Source organism: Bufo bufo, chromosome 1 (assembly GCF_905171765.1).
Source record: "Bufo bufo chromosome 1, aBufBuf1.1, whole genome shotgun sequence".
In the NCBI taxonomy this organism is placed as follows: Eukaryota; Metazoa; Chordata; class Amphibia; order Anura; family Bufonidae; genus Bufo; species Bufo bufo.
This window is the reverse complement of record NC_053389.1, coordinates 250,452,805-250,472,622: the sequence shown is the minus strand read 5'-3', so window position 1 is coordinate 250,472,622 and position 19,818 is coordinate 250,452,805. Positions and strand designations below refer to the sequence as shown.

Genomic DNA, 19,818 nt, shown 5'->3' with positions numbered 1-19,818 from the left:
AACGTTGCGTGAGGGGGGAGTGATAGGAGCAAACAACAAAAAGCAATAGATTTGCCGCTTCCACTGAGAGCACAAAATGAAGCTTAAAAGTCAATTCCCTAGTATAATAAAAAAAAACTATTGCAGAAAGTATCCCATTATCTTGTACACTGTGGGAAAATATAACATGGGTGCTGTGCGTAGCGGGGTGGTTAAAGGGGAGGTATAGGGCTCAGATTTATTGCATGTTCACTGTCAGCAGTTTTCAGATTGTCTACTTCCTACCTAACTCAATTTGCAAGCCATAGATTGTTAGGGAAACCATCGGCAATACCGTTGTACGGCTGAAAGTATTTTCAGATTGTTCCGCCAGTTACCAGGTGATGTGAATAAAAACTTTACATTGAGCAATTACTGTTTAAAGGTGTACTCCGTGATATATATATATTGATGGCGCATCCTCAGGATACGTCATCCATATCAAATCAGTGAAGGTCTGACTCCTGAAATCCCGCTGATAAGCTGGAGCTCACTGGAGCTTTGGTGAGTGCAGCGGCCCCCTTCCAGTTTAAAAAGCACAACACCGTCCATTTAATAGCAGTAGTGCTTGGTATTGCAACTCCGCCACATTCACTTGAATGGGATTGAGCTGCGCCTAGGCCACGTGACTGATGAACATAACGTCACTGGCCTAGGAAGAGGACTAAGTGCTCGCGGAGCCCTGTGGCCTCTTCGTGCAGCTGATCAGGATGGGTGCCAGGAATCAAACCCCCACCGATTTGAAATTGATAACCTGTCCTGTAGATAGACCATCAATATCAAAATTCGGGCAGAACCCCTTTAAAGGTGTTTTCCGAGAGATTTTTACTGATGACCTATCCTCTGACCGTTCAACACCAGAGAAGTGAATAGGGATGAGCTGCGATACCAAGCACAGCCTCTATACAATGTACGGCCCTGTGCTTGGTGAGCTGCGAGAAGGCTGCAGCTCTACTGTGAGTGCCGCTGCCCTCTCTCACAGCTGAATGGTGGGGGTCCCCACCGATTAGATACTAATGACCTATCCAGAGGATAGAAATAAACACTAGTTGAGAGCAGCACCAACGTACCATGTAGACTTTCACAGGAATGCATCAGCCCATCCGTGACCCCAGATCCACAGTGGTCATTAGATCACTATTCCAATCAAAGTTGACGGGAGCCTATCCATTAGAAGTTCTGGCGTAAGACTAGCATAGACTTGAATTTGTGGCACACAAAGTGGCTATAGAAATGGAAGTGGGGAATAGAGTATTAGGCCGAAGTTTTTGCAAATTTCCTAGGGCCTTTGGTCCACTTAATCCACCACTGCAGCCAATAGGTCTATGTGTAGCCTCGGCCGGTTGTAATGGCTGAAATAATTGTTTCCGGGCAAAATGAAGCGGTGACTTAATCATCAATGAGACCTGCAGTGGCCGTGTGAATCAGGTTTTCTGTCACTAGTTTATACTTCCCTGAGATAGGGCAGCATAAACCTGGTGACATATTCTCCTTAACCCTTACAGGTCCATAAAGCTTTAGGTATAAAAAAGAGCTCATATTGCATATATATAAAATAATATAAAAAAAACACAAAAACCATCAAAACCAGGGTAAATAAAACCAGTGAAGGAAGGAAGTGCAGAAGAGAGCGCAGCCAGTCATGACCTGCTTCCTCCAGTGGCTGCCTGCTGCTTTCTTCCTCGTGTAGCATGGCAATGATGAGTGACACAACATCCAGAATTCAAAGCGGATCCATCCCCTTAAAGGCCTCTTTGTGATCTGACTTCTCCGCTCTCTCTGAGCCCTCATACGTTTCACGCGGTCACAGTCGACGGATTGCGGAAAACAGGCAGAATTAATGGCGTCCCCTTCGTTGCCCACCTGTCATCTAACACTATGGGGGCCACACAGCAAGTCAAGAAATACATATTTATTATATTCTTCAGACTGATACGGAATATGACCAGCTCCCTCCGTCTGCATTAATGATCACAGTGGACTGTATAATGCATGCATTTACCTGCGGCAGAGGCTCCCAGCTGGAAATTTCTGTTATGCAATTCTCGGTCTTTATAATAGAAACAATTCTCTGCATACCCAGCATAAAGATCTCCCACATCACCATGCAGTGTGGCACCCTGCTCATTTTTCGTTTCCTGGTTTATGAATACAACATGAGAATCACAGTAAAGACTGACACTCAAAAATAGTACAAAAGAGAAGAGCAATTCTACATAATTGTGTGTGCCTTATTACAGTTCTCCTTCCCCTTACTGCCTCTAATAATGCTCTACACCATCAGGGATGTTGACATTAACCCCTTTACTACATTAGACCAACAAACATCCTGATATTAACTCCTTCCCTGGCCCAGATCACCAGGGATTCTGATATTAACCCCTTCTATAGCTGTATTCGGCTGGTATTTTTGGTAGTAAAGATTATAACCATCTTCTGTCCATCCATGCTATGGAACTGTAAGCCTTCCATGTTCAGCCATTTGTGTTCCTCAATGAGGCACTTTCTTTTTACTAGTTTTCATACATCTAGCCTATTGCCTTTGCAGGATCTGACCAGTTCATAATAACTTGCAGCTTTTTTTGTGTCTCACAGAGTCTAAAAAGAAGAAAAAGGAAGGGAAGAAGCAGGACAAGATGGTGGACTGATAGCAAATATGGAAGCCCATCAAGAAGACATCTGGGGGCACTGGTGCCGGAAGCAAGATGGCATAACAAATTATCTACCTTTCTACTTGTAGTAGCGGAAGGGAAGGGGGGAATGTACTCTGTACTTTGTAGTGTTGTTTTTGGTGGAGGGGGGCACAATTTCTTTAAAACCGTAACACTGTGCTAGATGACTGTGAAGAACAAAGTATTTACCTTTGATTAGACATGTACATAGCAGGAGAAAGGGGCAGTAGCATTTTGTAGTAATATCTATTGGATTTAGGGAGGATATAATTGAGACTTGGGGTGTTTATATCTTGTCAATATTATTATCATCATATGTACTGTAGACCAGGCAGACCACCGGTCATTCTCCAGCAGTCTTCTCTCGTAAGTCACATTCCAATAGAAGGCCAGGTAAATGTCTTCTGACCACCATGGAAGAACTAATTGAGTTTACAAAAGTCAACTGCAACACCAATGTTGGTAGTCATATTGGGTAAAACATGAGGCCACTTTTGTTGGGTCTAGAATGCTGGTCAGTGGGAATATAATTCCTGCAATTCATTACCGATTTTGTTCCAAATTTAAACATTAAAAAAGTTGAAATTATACTTTTTATTTTTTATTTGACCATTTAGTCCATATAGTGTACATGGAGGCAGACCAGGTCACTGATTTGGGAATATGCTGACAGTGAGGCCAGCTGCTTCACTTCTAAAGGTTAGGGTTAGATGTTAAAATTCTATTTACCTGTGACTGCCACTAGGGGGAGCTTATACTGTATGTAAATCCATACCCAGAGAACTTCCCTGTGGGTAGGTGTAAGCAGGCAGAACCATTGAACTTGGAACAATGTGTCAGAAAAACAAAGCTCTGTCCCCTAGAGAATTATAGTATTAGGTGAGCATGTCTATAAACATACCTAAACCCTTATATTCCTTTTGGGGGTACGCCCATACTGAGATGGCCCTATGATTCTTGTATATGCCTAATCCATGCACAGCAATTTAGATATACTTACCCAGTGGTCAAATTTCCTAAACTGCAATTTTGCATCATGATATATAGATGGTGAAAATCAGACACAAGTGACGACTTGCAAGGCTGGACCTCATAGGGTACAGTCACACATGGCAAACTCACTTTCATCAGTGGTGGTCAATGACTGCATGTTTTTGCGGTAAAATCTTGCTGCCATTGGCTGCTGGGGTGGGTGTGGCTAGGCTGGATGCGGCCAACCATGTGGCCATAACCTTAGCTTGATGACTACAAGAAGCAGAACAACATGTGACACCGATGAACTGTGAGATTGTATTGATGACAACGAGTCCTGATGGTCAATGTATAATCCAATGATTTTAGAGCAATGAGCGCATTTAATCAACTAATCAATATGTATGTGTGTTTTATTACAAATGGGATATTTGCAAGGAAATAAACTGTTTAAAACCACATATCAGAAATGTACTATTGTTCACGCTGTCAAAAATCGACCACTATTGGATCCACACCTATGCACGTATCCACCGACTTTTGAGAAACTAGTAGGTGGCATGCCCGCTGTGCTGCCCCAAAATGTTTTCCTTATGCCCCATGCATTTACATAGGACATCCTCCAAAGTATTGCATATAGCGCCTTTCATCACACCCCCAAATTACAGATCCCAGACTAGACCCTCTTAGTAGATACAGACCTTAGACTACAGTCAAACCCCCTAAATAAATCCAGATCTCAGATCAGATCCTCTTAGTAGATACAAACCCCAGACTGGATCCTCTTAGGCCTCATGCACACGACCGTTGTGTGCATCCGTGGCCGTTGTTCCGTTTTCCGTGATTTTCTGCGGACCCATTGACTTTCAATGGAAAACTCGGAAAATGCACCGTTGTTCATCCGCGGCCATGATCCGTGTTTCCTGTCCGTCAAAAAAATAGGACCTGTCCTATTTTTTTGACGGACAACGGTTCACGGACCCATTCAAGTCAATGGGTCCGTGAAAAAACACGGATGCACACAAGATTGGCATCCGCGTCCGTGATTCGTGGCCGTAGGCTATTTTCACACAGACGGATCGTAGATAAAAGCATAAAATCTTTTTCAGAGCCAGTATAAGTGACAGGTAAGTGACAGGTCTGTGCTATAGGCAATGTGCCGCACACACCTTTCACTTACCAGTAGGAGGAGCGCCCGGCCGGTCACAGACAGCGAAGGTAGGTAACGTTTATGCTGTGTACGATGTGGCTATGTCCGTTTTTCATATGTGAACAATAAAGAAGAGCTTTTAGAGGATCTCTATTGCCTCCGGGACCTTTCTTCTCCAAAGTTACTTGCAGCGAAGGTAAGTATAATGCTTCTAAAATTGCAGTAGTGTCCTGGTTGCCATGGTTACCGATCGGAGCCCTAGCGATTAAACTGGGACTCTGATCGGAACTCTCCGCTGCCACCAATGATGGGGGAAGGTGATTTTAATTAGCGGGGGGGAGAGGGGAGGCCGCACTGGCCACCAATGATGGGGGGGTGATTTTAATTAGGGAGGGGGGGGGAGAGGGGAGGCCGCACTGGCCACCAATGATGGGGGAAGGTGATTTTAATTAGGTGGGGGGGGAGAGGGTAGGCCGCACTGGACACCAATGAATATAATACTGGGGAGGGAGGGAGGGGGGCCGCACTGGCCACCAATGAGTTAAATACTGGGGAGGGAGGGAGGGGGGCCGCACTGGCCACCAATGAGTTAAATACAGGGGAGGGGGGTCTGCCCCCTCCTGCCTGGCAGCACCTGATCTCTTACAGGGGGCTATGATACGCACAATTAACCCCTCAGGTGCGGCACCTGAGGGGTTAATTGTGCGGATCACAGCCCCCTGTAAGAGATCGGGTGCTGCCAGGCAGCAGGGGGCAGTCATGTACAAAGTTCTTAGTATATTCTAACTTGAAGCGTCCCCATCACCATGGGAACGCCTCTGTGTTAGAATATACTGTCGGATTTGAGTTTTGACGATCTAACTCAAATCCGATGGTATATTCTTACATAGAGGCGTTCCCATGGTGATGGGGACGCTTCAAGTTAAAATATACCATCGGATTGGAGAACACTCCGATCCTATGGTATATTAACTCCTGACTTTACATTGAAAGTCAATGGGGGACGGATCCATTTGCAATTGCACCATATTGTGTCAACGTCAAACGGATCCGTCCCCATTGACTTGCATTGTAAGTCAGGATGGATCCGTTTGGCTCCGCACGGCCAGGCGGACACCAAAACAACTTTTTCTTTATGTCCGTGGATCCTCCAAAAATCAAGGAAGACCCACGGAAGAAAAAACGGACATGGATCACGGACCTACGTACCCCGTTTTTGTGTACCTTAAAAAAAAAAGGTCGTGTGCATGAGGCCTTAGTAGATACAGACCCAGTCCCCAGACCAAACCCCATAAATAAATGCAGATCCCAAATCAGATCCTGTTAGTAGATACAGACCAAAGAAAAGATCCTCTCAGTAGATACAGACCCTAGAATGGACCGCCTTGATAAATACAAACAAACCATAGACCAGAACCACTAAACAGATCCAGATTGATACAGAGCCCAGGGGAATATTTAGTCAGGATGTGGGAGATTTCCAGGATTGTTCTTCTGGGATCTTGACATCTGGGATTAGACATTTTGAGAAAGTTGACAAGTTTGCAGGGTATATCTGAAATTTGATGTCGTGGACTCGTGTAGCATCAGGTGATATTCCTTATTCAGGAGGTTCACACTCTTTTCCACTAGGGGGAGCTCACAATACACCATTCAATTATTATCTGCCTTTACATTTAAATTACGGGTAGTGTGCTACCTGTGGCCTGCCAGCTGCTTGTTCAACTACAGCTCCCATGGTGCACTGTAGGGCACTGGTATCCATACTAAGCAACCTTTGAGTTTAGACAAGGTTTCCATGTATAGCAGAGTACAGTAGCAACTTGCAAAGTTTTTATTATCGATGAATCAGGAAAATTCACTCAAGTTTAACATTCTTCTGGGAAGGGAACTAAAGACACGTGGCAGCTTAGCATAAAGTACAGTTTTGTGGTTGACATTGGAGCAAGCCTTAAAGGGGTTCTATAGGCTGAAAGTTTTTGGGGGCAAAGTGCAGGGAAGCTAATAAAATATTTTAAAAAAACTTAACTTGAATGATGCCCTGTGCAGTATCTTCTATTAATGTTCCTTGTACCATATAGTGCCCAAACAATACAGTCATACAGTGCCCAATTAACACTGTCTAAATAGTAAATTAGGCAAAGATGCTGCATACATGTAGCTGATTTCCAGAGGTATTGGCACAAGGGATTAAAGGTGCAAACTCTGGGTGTGAAGGCCATCTGAGGCAGTAGTGTCCTCTTCAGTGGTGATTGTATCGGTCACACACACGGGTTTACTCTCAAAACCTAGCGGATTCACAGCAAGAGGTGGGAGGACACACATGGGATTGAAAAGGGTTAATATGCAAGGAATGGTGGCATAACATAGAAACAGAGTACCCAGATAGTTAAAGGGGTTGTCTAACCATGACAACCCCTGTCCATAAATCCTGTACATATGATGTTTGTATACGGCTGAGGGATCCCATTCTAGTGGTCCCGTTGGTCAGGGCCAGTTTATCATTGGTGCAATAGGAGCACTTTCTTCAGGCGACACTATGGACCTTTCTAAGAAGGGGGTCCTCATTTTAGATGGATTGAGTGGACAGCTGGATTCAACTGTATCCATGTTCTTAAGACACGTCTACAACTGAAGATACCAGCGGCACCGCAGGGTGGTGCCTGCTTGGGTCACTACTCCACTGTATGGCACCTTCTAAGTGACACCAGTGGTGCAATGACAGCATCCCACCACCTGTGTCATCCCTCTGAAGCCTGGCCTAAAGAAGCCAAATCTCCTGTGTGGCAACGGTGGGAGGTGGCATGGGACTGTTGGGAGGTAAGTAGAAAGGACCTGTATAGACATTTTTTTATGCATGGGGAAAGGGGCACAGCGTGGAAGCCATAACTTAACTGGTAGGCACAAAGTTGGGGCACTTTTTAGTTAGGCATTACAGTTTGGGCCATTTTTTTTTACTCACAGGACACAGCATGGGGCATTTTTTACTCAGGGGGCACAGAGTGGGGGGTCATATCCTAATCAGTATGTACAGTGAAGGAATGTTCTTTTATTCAAGGGGCACAACAGTGATCATTTTTCATTCAGTGGCATATTTTCAAGGGGATCAGTGTGGAGAATTTTTTATTTATGGGGTACAGTATGGGTCATTTTTTGTTCTAGAAGCACAAAGTGGAGCAGTTTTTTTTTATTCAAGGGGTACAGTATGGGGCATATTTTTATTTTTATTCAGGGGCACAGTGTGGGGTATATTTTTATTCAAGGAAACATCGTGAACACATTTTTATACAAATAATCATATTAAAAAAAGGGGAGTCCAGTCGCTTGGAAAAGGAAATACATTTATAAAAAGTATGCTTAGAAAGCAGTCCCAAAAATGGTTGTGATGATTCATGAAAGGTGTGGGCCTAAGTGGAAGAGGTGCTGTCTCAGGAAAAGGGCTGTGTCCACACCGGAAAAAAAAATCACATGCACACTTCGCATGCCGCAATCCCCCGCAGAAGCCTACCACTAAATGCTAGAAAGTGTGTTATAGTATGGTGCACACTGCACCGAAAATCCCACCTGGCATTCTCCAAGTCTTACTAATTGTTCCCCTGTATGTAGTAAAGGAGGACCTCATGTTGGTTGAAGGCCCCAATGAATGGACTATTCTGTACTCCTGGAACCCTTAATCTGGTCATGCTGGTAGAACCATGCATTACATTCTCTAGATGGCAATTGAGACTCATATGCATGTTTACACCATGTTTGAGGTATTTAAAAGGGTGCCCCCAAGGTTAGGGAATGAAGTGACTTATTTCCACAGGACAGTGGATGGCACGCTGTATATGGGCATTCATGAACATATGCATTTTTACGCCATGTTTGAAGAGTGCTCATGGGTAGGGAGTGACTTCTTTCCTTAGGACAGTGGATAGCATAGTCTAAACCTGTAGAGTTGGCCCTGAAGAGTCCAATAACTTAAGTCTATAACCCCATAGAGCACAAATAAAAAATAACTGTCAGAATAGGCAGCACTGTATAGGAAGTAACTGCTCCCAAAAGAGAGTGCTCAGCTTGCCAATCCGAACCTAAATTCTACCAACACATTTAGTGAAAAAGAATGGCCTTATTTGGTTCAGTAGAGATGCATCTTGTTTGATGGATTTGTTGGAGTGCCACTTCCTACAATTTTTTTTACCGCATACTGCATTAAGTGTTTGTGCAGTGAGCCAGACCGACAGGAGAATTATGTGTGAGGTCACGGTGTGAGCAATTGGTGGGCCGAGGGAAATACAGTTCTGGATACTCACGGTTATGTCGTCCTTGGGCAGGCCTGCATAAGTGATGAGGAGAACGGCACAAGGATTCTCTAGGGCACACTCTGGTGTAAGGGACACTGGCCAGATGGTGGTTCGAGGTGCCCTTGATGGTCTGTATTAATGTGCCTATGGCAAGGTCCCTTGTAGTCGTGACGCCAGTACCTTTTGTGGTGGTACAACCATTTACTGTAGTGTTAATAGAGGAATTAGAGACTGAGACAAGGATGGTGTAATTCAACTGATAACTTTTACTGAACGTTGCTCCTGATAACGGTTACATCCAAGTACAAAACAGTCTCTAGTACATCCAGGTATGAAATACAGTCTCTAGTACATCCAGATATGAAATACAGTCTCTCATGCATACGGGGTTGGATATTGTAAGTCCTCAGGTAAAACAGGCTCTTTGTCTTATATATATATATGAAAGCTACTGCTTCAGACTAGGCTTTTGAAGTATAAAAGTCTTAGGCTGGTATTAACTCTCGCCTTATTCTAACCTAGATTAAAGGTGGTTTTCAGAATCCTTGAACCTCTATTTCCAGTGCTTTTTGACAGTTGGCCTAACTTATCTCAGGATTTAAACTGGAGGTGTGGATGTCGGAAGCTGTGTCCTACACCTAATTGCAAAGGTGCCTGGGAAGCCTTTGAGTATGGCCGTTTGCTATCCTTTGACTTAAATAAAATATACTAGTCCCCTTGAATACTTGTTGTTTGCAGCTTATCACTGGTCACCCCGGAGTAGCGAGCTGTAGAAGTGGATTTCTCACCTCTAGATTGAATCTTGAGGCTTTAACCCTGGACTGTGCAGCCAACAGGGAGAGAGCAGAGATGCAGGAGGCCTCCCTCCAGCAGGCAGCTACATCTTGGCTGCTCACTGACTACACTAGTCTAAACTGCCTAACTGGGCCTGAGCTAAGCTATATATACACACTGTAACACTGCCCCATCTAGTGGAGAAACTAGTGTAGTGCACCCTAACTAGGCCTGTATAAAGGATCTTACACACAAAATCACATAGTGACATGGGAGAATATGACATGAGATGAAATACAGCATACAGGCATAATATATGACAATAAAACACAATCAAACTAGTTTGCGGTGCCCACCATCACGAGTGGGACACTGCATTTGTCCTGTTCTCAAAGACATGTGAAATGTCTAAGGAGAAAACTAAGAATGAATTTAGAGAGGAGCAGAGGGTACATTGTAGTTTATAGATCATGCAAAACATGCAAACAGTATAAACAATATAAACAAATCTTTTAAGCAAAATATGGAAAAGGGATACCCTCAGACTGCCCCCTCCATTGTGTAAGTGGCCAAAACAGTCCCACTGGGCTCTTCCCACCCCAGGAGAAGAGAGCAGAGGATGGGATGGGCATATCCTTTCTTCCCTCAGGGAACACCCTGGTGTTGGGGCTTCTGCTTGGTGTTAGATAGGGTGCCCTTGATGTCAAGTGTTTATCTGGGTGCAAGTCAGGACAACAGGTATAATGGCCAGCGGATGGTAGAATCAACACCCAGACCATATGATATCAATAATTAAGTCTCTCTTTACTAAAGTGCAGAATGGGAGTAGTAGTACATCAGGCAGTAACAAGGCACAGTTCCAAAGCATCTAACAGTGCAATACATCCCAAATGGCAGTGTACGGGCAGCAACAATAATGGAGGTTGTAGTACTCCTTCTCTCTGTTTCTCTCTATAATCTATCTGCAGAATCATAGGCAGGCAATGAGGTCCTTCTTGAATATTTCTGCAGTTCCCAGGCTGATGGGTGCATATATAAGATACGGATGGCCAAACTGACTTAAAGTGGAAGGATGTGTTAGCAATATTCCCTCTCACACACAAGTCTCTTTGTCAAACACATGCATGATACTTAGCTGCCTTAGGCCTCATGCACACGTAGGTATTTTCATTCCGTGTCCGTTTTTTTTGCGGACCGTATACGGAACCATTCATTTCAAAGGGTCTGCAAAAAAAAGGAAGGTACTCCTTGTTTATTCCGTTTCCGTATGTCCGTATTTCCATTCCGCAAAAAAATAGAACATGTCCTATTATTGTCCGAATTATGGACAAGAATAGGACTGTTCTATTAGGGGCCAGCTGTTCCGTTCCGCAAAATACGGAATGGACACAGATGTCCTCCATATTTTTTGCGGATCCATTTTTTGCAGACCGCAAAAAAAATACGGTCGTGTGCATGAGGCCTAACTCCAATGCACTGCTTTGAGGGTCCTAGATGTTTTAATTTCCTTCTCTATGGAGCACTTTGATGGTAAAGGTGCTTTCTTGGCTGTAGAAGTCTCAGAGATGGGGATTCTCTGAAATTGGGACAACTCTGAGGAGCTTACACATGTAGCACAGCTAGAACTCAACTGCATCTACAAAAAACAGCTGTGAAGTGAGGGAATACAGGTAAAGAAACCCTCATCATCAAACATCCACTAGGCCATTATCAGCTAAGTGCCTACTTGCCACCAACCAACCTGCCTCAATATCCTTGCTGGTGCCAGAGAAGAATTGCACTAAAGCCTGCCACTACTGTATGTATTTTCAAGTTCTACATTGCACTTAGTAAAATGGACTTTGTTATGTTTAACTCTGGCCTCACTCTTCAGTGCTACAATGTTCACTGCAACGGACTCCAGGCAGTGACGGCCTGAGGTGGTATACTGTGAGACTACAACACTACACCAGGGTCACTACCACTCCCATCCTCTACACCGGCTCCCATGGAGGCTCGCTGCATACCTGCAGCATATTTCCTCCAGACCTCCTGTGAGCTACCAGTTAAGTGACAACTGGCAGCCTTCTCAACGAGATTCTAAAGCAGAAATGGAAGTGATCACAGGTGCAGGGGTGGAAGAACTCATGAAGCCGGACATCTTGCCATATAGTAGCCTCACAGTCTTCCTTTGCACTACACACACCTGGACCCCAAGCCCACAGAAATATAAAATTAGGTCATGGGCTACAGGCCACATCTACATCCACAGCTGGACAACACTAGAGCCTAGATAGAGTCAACTTGAGCAGGCAGAGTTCCTCAACTCCAGTCCTTAGGGACCACGTGCTGGTCGTGATTTGAAAATATCCAAAAGAATGAACACCTGAGGTACAGTACAGACCAAAAGTTTGGACACACCTTCTCATTCAAAGAGTTTTCTTTATTTTCATGACTATGAAGGCATCAAAACTATGAATTAACACATGTGGAATTATATACATAACAAACAAGTGTGAAACAACTAAAAATATGTCATATTCTAGGTTCTTCAAAGTAGCCACCTTTTGCTTTGATTACTGCTTGGCACACTCTTGGCATTCTCTTGATGAGCTTCAAGAGGTAGTCACCTGAAATGGTCTTCCAACAGTCTTGAAGGAGTTCCCAGAGATGCTTAGCACTTGTTGGCCCTTTTGCATTCACTCTGCGGTCCAGCTCACCCCAAACCATCTCGATTGGGTTCAGGTCCGGTGACTGTGGAGGCCAGGTCATCTGGTGCAGCACCCCATCACTCTCCTTCATGGTCAAATAGCCCTTACTTTCAATGTTTTCCCAATTTTTCGGCTGACTGACTGACCTTCATTTCTTAAAGTAATGATGGCCACTCGTTTTTCTTTACTTAGCTGCTTTTTTCTTGCCATAATACAAATTCTAACAGTCTATTCAGTAGGACTATCAGCTGTGTATCCACCTGACTTCTCCTCAACGCAACTGATGGTCCCAACCCCATTTATAAGGCAAGAAATCCCACGTATTAAACCTGAAAGGGCAAACCTGTGAAGTGAAAACCATTTCAGGGGACTACCTCTTGAAGCTCATCAAGAGAATGCCAAGAGTGTGCAAAGCAGTAATCAAAGCAAAAGGTAGCTACTTTCAAGAACCTAGAATATGACATATTTTCAGTTGTTTCACACTTGTTTGTTATGTATATAATTCCACATGTGTTAATTCATAGTTTTGATGCCTTCAGTGTGAATCTACAATTTTCATAGTCATGAAAATAAAGAAAACTCTTTGAATAAGAAGGTGTGTCCAAACTTTTGGTCTGTACTGTAGGTCCTGATGCATTGACACTAAATATATCACCTCCTCAATACTAAGGAAATCCTGAAAATATGTCCGGCTGGTGGTCCCTGAGGACTGGAGTTGAGGAACACTGCCTATGGCATTCGCTATGCTACATAAATTTGGACCCCCAAGCCGAAAGGAATATAAAACCTACATAGACTCAACTTGAGAAGGTGTCCAACATATTTATGAGCCACATAGTAGCCTCATAGTCTACATCTATGCTAAATGCAACTGAATCCCCAAGCCCACAGAATTGTAAAACCTGCACTGCTGGTAAGATTAAGTACATAAATAAAACTGTACAATGGTATAAAAAACACCCTGGAAAATTGACGACCAGAAGCACTCTGCCTATAAAGTTATTAAACCTGTCCTTTAATAAGCCAGGAATACAATTCTGTAAAATAAATTACCATAGCAACCACAGTTTCCATGGTGACACTTGATTATTTATATTTATTTTTGAACATTTCAAATTGAGTCTTCTTGAACCTAAACAGTATCACAACTGAGTCATTAATTATGAAGTAAAGATATAACTGGTGCCGATGCATACACTTCTAGTCATCGACAACCTGAGGAAGACACTAACAGCAGAATTAACTGATTTACTGCAGCTAAATGGAAATTTATAGTGTAAACATCAGAGTAAACATCAGTAATAATGCTACTTAAAGGGGCTTGTCAGCCAGATATACTGTACCATTAAGGCTCATTAGTGGGGGTCAGGAAGCTGAGACTCTAGGGGTGCCGATGCATAATATAATGGAGCTATAACCATCCATTCATTAAAATCATACCAGACATTGCTCACTGTTGACTTCAATGAAGTGGCCAAGCAAACATAGGGGGAGATTTATCGAAACTGGTGTAAAGGAAAATTGACTTAGTTGCCCTTAGCAACCAATCAGATTCCACCTTTGATTTTTCAGAGCTCCTTTGGAAAATGAAAGGTGGAATCTGATTGGTTGCTATGGGCAAATACCTAAGCCAATTTTCCTTTACACCAGTTAGATAAATCTACCCGATAGTTCATAACATAGATAGAGGTAGGAAACCCCCCCCCCCCCCCCCCCCAAATGTAAATCCTATGATATGTTGATTGACAGGCTTGTAAAGACTTTTGTTAGAAATCCCCATTGAAATGTTTCATAGATGTACAATCTCAACACTGGAGAGCAGCATCTTTGACCAGCAGGGATGGTCTGACCATTTGGTTATTTAAAGGGGTTGTGCCAATTATATAAATGTATTCCACCCAACAGATTTCGTTGTTATATCACTTTCCCCAAATACCACAGCTAAGCTCCTCGAAATTGGTTGGGCAGAGGTTGGGCTGTGTAAAGAAGATAACACCTGTGTCTGGGTGGTGGACAACAAAACTGTGGGACGTGCTCTTGCTTCAGTCCAATGATGCATCCCCTTTCAGAGTCTGTTAACTGTGCAAAATGTCTTTGAGGCAGGTCTAGCAGTCAATGATTTCGCACTCTCTCACCAAGAGGTACACTACCCCAAAATAGCCTCTGAGAGTCTTTTTACATAGTAACACCTTTTTGTGGAAAGAGCCGGTGTCTAATCAGACCACACCTGTAATCATTTACATTTCTTCCTGAGACATGCATGCCGAAAACATATAGAAAGAGAGAGAGAAAGAGAGAGAGAGAGAGAGTACCGTGGAAAATTAACAAAAAGCAAATTGAATGAACAAAACAGAAATCTAAATCACATCAAATTTGCCTTCAAAACAGCTTTTTTTCTTCTAGGTACGATTGCACACAGTGTAGTGTCCCACATATGTGTGTAAGGGCCACTCCAAAATGTTTATATGCCATTCTATGTCATTTTTTACTGTTGAATGTATTTTTCCTTTGTCACAGCTGCTAAGTTCCTATTACAGGCTGGTGGATGCACTACACACATCAAACACTAGGTGTCACCCTCACACCATATATATATAGGTTAGCACACAGGAAGAGAGAGGAGATTAGAAATGGGAGTTTAGGAGTGAGGAGTTAGGAGGAGAGGAGCCAGGCTTGGCTCTGACCTCTGGGCCTTTCCCCAGAGAGTGAAGCTACTTCAGCCAATGTAGTTCAAGCCTAGGACTTATTGATCCGTAACTGTAATATCCCTACTAGGAACCCTTCTGGAGACTTAAATTGCTGTATCTACTGCAACCTGTTCAAAGAATGGAGCAGAGAGTTTGCCTGCCGTAGGGGAGACCGCCCTTGGGTTGCTGGATTATTGAACTATAGACTATGGGCAAAGGAAGATAACTGCAGTTTATCAGGTTTTAGTCACCTTTGCATTAGATGGAGAGTTTTAAAACTACAGGCTGCCCACCATAACCAAGGACAGAAAGGCCATCTTTCAGAATGCTTACAGAGGATCTAAACTATCTAAACTACTATTGAAAGGCTGAGTAACAAAAGCAAGATCAGGAACCAAGTAAGATCATCACTTGTAATACAGTGGAGCTGGAACCTATAGACACCACCTCACTCAGCCTGGTATGGGAATGTACAGCTTTACCATCTGTATTTATGGCAGTGCTGCTTTATTGCAAGACTACAATTTACAAGTAAAGTTACTGTATGGTTCAACCATTGCCTCCCTCATCAATCCACTCCATCTGGCATCATAAAATCAACACAGGGGCCCAGCCACCAAATACCGTACCCATTACCATCAAGGGCACCTCAACTTCCATCTGGCTGGTGTTCCCTGCAATAGATAGTGCCCTGGAGGATTTAGTGCTGCATTCCCATCCACTACACGCCGGCCCCAGGGGACAACTGAACTTAGTACTGCTATCCTCGGCACCTCATCACTAGTACACTCACTCACCACACATCACCGCTAAGGTGTCCGGTTCGCTGCAACAGTATTTGAAGGAACTCAGCAGGAAGGTTGTTCCAAACATCTTGGAGAACTACTGCAACTAATTATAGGGAAGGGGTACAAGAGGAGAGAACTACAACTCCAAGCATGTCCAGGCTGATATTATGTGATATCTGAGAACTTTACAGGGATGAAGTATAAGAGGAGAGGACTGTAACTCCGAACGTGTCCAGGCAGGTATTATGGGATATCAGAAAATATTTCAGGGAGGACGTATAAGAGGAGAGGACTACAAATGCCAGCATGCTCAGGCTGTTATTATGAGATGTCAGGAGATATTTTAGGGAGGGCATATAAGAGGAGAGGATTACAATTCCCTGCATGTCCAGGCTGTTATTGTGTGATATCAAAGGACATTACAGGGATGAAATATAAGAGGAGAGAACTACAACTTTCAAGATTTCACAGGCTCACCACTTCACTGCTTAACTTCTCCCCCTCTTCATTGATCACATTAGAGTAACATCATCACTAGTCCGTACCACTTCTCCTCTCCACTGCTGAGCTCCAGCCCCTCAGTGACATAATCACAGGACCCTCAGCTCTTGCACTGTAACAGATTATAGTGTCCTCCCAGATAATTAATAAATGCTGACTAGGCAATTTTTTTAGGTCGCAGAAAGATAACATATCTAGGAAATGGAGGCTGTATGGTCACTCTATCATACATCATACATACTGGTGATCAAATCAATCTGTTGCTAATGACAATTTCAGGTGTAACTCTGGCGTAGTCCAGGTTCTCCTCATTCAAGTACAGGCCGGACCTGGGGCTGCAAGCCTAGGGGGAGGCCTGACATGACGCGGTTTGGAGGGAGTGGGGGGTTTGGTATCTAAGGGGTTAATGGGTGGGCAGGAGGGGAAAGTGGGCTAGGGGAGGGGTGTAGGTTTTATAAAGGGGAACAAGGGTGGGGAAAAGGGAAATTTTTTGGAGGACAGCAGAAAGTTGGTTAGTCCGAGCAGGAGCCGGGCCGGAGGGCTACAAATGGAAGACATGGATTTATTCCACGATAGGGCTGAATTCCCTATTAGGAGGTCAAAAACTGATCAGTCTGGTCAGGGGTGTTGGGTGGTTTTATTCCAGGTGGAGGGGTCGGCCGCATGCCCTGTGCAGTGTCTTAGAGAGTTGGGGGGGGGGGGGGTGAGATGTGTGTGTGGACGGGCCATTGTTGGTGTGTGTGGACGGGCCGCTGCTATAAGGGGTAATTTTTTGGTTGGGGTTAGGGCATGCTGGGAGCCCTCTTTTGTTGATTAGTTGTGTTTTGTGTTCCTTGCAGATGGTTCTGCTGGTGTGGATTATGGGCCACTCCTACGATTTTTGGGGAGCCTTGCGGGCAGCTCTCAGTCCGGATGGAAGACAGTTGAGTTTTCCGAGAGAGGTGGCGGTGATTCGGTGGTTGGGGATGAGAGAAATGCTGTGGAGTCGGGTGCTACCGGAGGTTTGTGAGGTTGGATACACCCCCGGGGGTCTTGGTGTTGCATGTAGGGGGCAATGATTTGGGGGTGCACCCCTTTCGGGAGCTCACGAAGGATATTAAATTTGACCTGCTTCTTCTTTGGGCTCAATTTCCTAGGGTGGCTACGGTTTGGTCCAATATTGTGTCGCAAAAATAATGGAGGGATGCCAGGTCAGTAAAGGCAAGGATAAAAGTTAATAGGGCGGTGGGTCGTTTTGTGGTGAGGAATGGCGTTGTTGCTGTGCGTCATAGGGAGCCTGAAGCAGGAGAGGGGGCATTCTGGAGAGGCAACGGGGTACACTTGAATGCAGTGGGCATTGACTTGTGGTGTTCAGGATTGCAGGACGGGATTGAGTTGGCTTTGCGGGTGTGGCAGGATGCAAGGGGGAGAAGGTTTTCCCCCCTTGTGTTGTGGGCGGTGGTGGGTCCTTGGAGTTGGTGGTTATGGTGGCTCTTGCGTGTTGGGGAGGGAGTCAAAAGGGGCTCTGGACGCCCCAGGTATTGGATTCTGGGGTGTGATATGGCGGGTATCTGCCCATGTTTGTTGCTCATGGTTACCGGATTCTGAGTTGGCGTTTTATCGGCTAGAGGTAATTTGAATGAGGGGTTGGGCAGTTATCCGTCAGGTTTACGGGGCTCCAAGGACCCTCCCTGTGCTGTCATGTTACTCAGGGTTTTGGTGGTTTGGTAAGGTTTTGGGGCGGGTCTTCAGGTGGGAAGGCCTTGGGTAGGTTGTTATTTATGTTGCTTATTTTATTTATCTTTAATCATAAAATGGCTGATGTGGCCAATAAAATCCACTTGAGGTGTCGTGTTTTTATTGGGGAAGGAAAGGGGGGAGACAGGTATAGAACTACTCGACAATATGTAACACCCCAGAGTGGTGTTACCACTCCTGCACCTTGCTACTATCTCTAATGGTCTAACCTGTATGTCATCTTATAATCAAACCTAAATGGCAGATGCAAGTAAGGGGGGACATGGTGTCATGACCCCTCACTATTGCGCAAGTATTATATGTTGTCTGTATTGCTTACCTGGTAACAGATGCGAATGATGCAGTCTGAAGTCCTCAGGAAGGTGAAGCAACATCTTGATTAGAGGATGGATAAACGGTCTGTCTCGTGGATACCTGTAAAATCAAAGGACAGGTCAGTTGCTGCGCACTCACGTAAGTGGCAGCGAAAAATCCCCCTCCCCCACCCTTTTCCATGTCACAGTGTTATGTATGGGGTAATAGTCACTCTCTGAGTGGACTAAGTGGTTATTTAATTAATTGGTATTGTATTAAGTTGGTATTAGATTAATGTGGTTTACTGTTATTGAATTTTGGGTAACATGAAGGCACCGTGGCCGATTATAATCCATTAGTAAAATATAATTAATAAGTTACGAATGGTTGTTTATTTACGAGTTGATTACAATTAAGGTAATAAAACATGGAGCATATGACACCATGTATTTGTTTCCAGGTCCTCTCCATATTGTACATTGATAATCTTGGTATGTAACTGTTTATTACATGTAATGTGCCTGGTTCACCAGCAGGTGGCAGCAAATATGGCAGAGCTATAGTTAGATAGAATGGAACTCACCATTCCATTGTCCCCCCTTTGGGCAGAAGTGGACCAGTCGTGCTTGCTACCAGAAGGAAGTGTGGCAGTTCTAGATTGTTTTGGTTCAGACTCCATGTTGGAGCTGACAGGACACTAACCTATTCCTTTGCTGAAACTAAGTCAGACTAAAGAGTGGAGTGCAGCATAAAGAAGGAATCAAAGTTACTAAACTAGCTTGTCAGCACAGCAGAGAGACAGAGATAAAGCAGAGTTGAGTTTGCCTGCCAGTTTATGATAAAGCCTGCTGGAACCAAGACAAAGTCTGAAAACTGTTTTAAGAAATGTTTACTCACGTAAAGCTGCCATTGAACTTCATCTCAAGGTCTGGACTCAAGTTATTCTTCCAAATCCCTCAATTATTCCCCCTTTTTATTGCTTCGGATCCAAAGCCTTAGGGTCCAGCAGTATCCAGGTAGGAGCACCGTGACACACTTAAAGAGACATTTAAGCCCTACTACACCTGGGAAGCGATATAGAGGGCCTTGGGGGGAGGCGCACATTGCAAATACACTAGTCATGTTTTTTCTTGTATTCACAAAAGGTATCATTTTAAAAACATGGTATCATTAGATGATGTGCCCGTATACCACATGTAACTGCTGAATAGGACACAAGACCACTTGAAAAAATAATTTATAGGCGTAT

The 19,818-nt window shown here is 44.1% G+C and overlaps 1 protein-coding gene across 1 annotated transcript in view; it reads left to right on the top strand.

Moving 5' to 3' along the window:
- Positions 1-4,115, top strand: part of PTN (pleiotrophin) — a 94,672-nt gene extending 90,557 nt beyond the window's left edge. Inside the window, exon 5 of the mRNA XM_040415632.1 lies at positions 2,614-4,115. Coding sequence (XP_040271566.1) covers positions 2,614-2,666 — 53 coding nt within the window. The 3' untranslated portion in view covers positions 2,667-4,115. The remainder of the gene's footprint in view (positions 1-2,613) is intronic.
- The last annotated feature ends 15,703 nt before the right edge of the window (positions 4,116-19,818 follow it).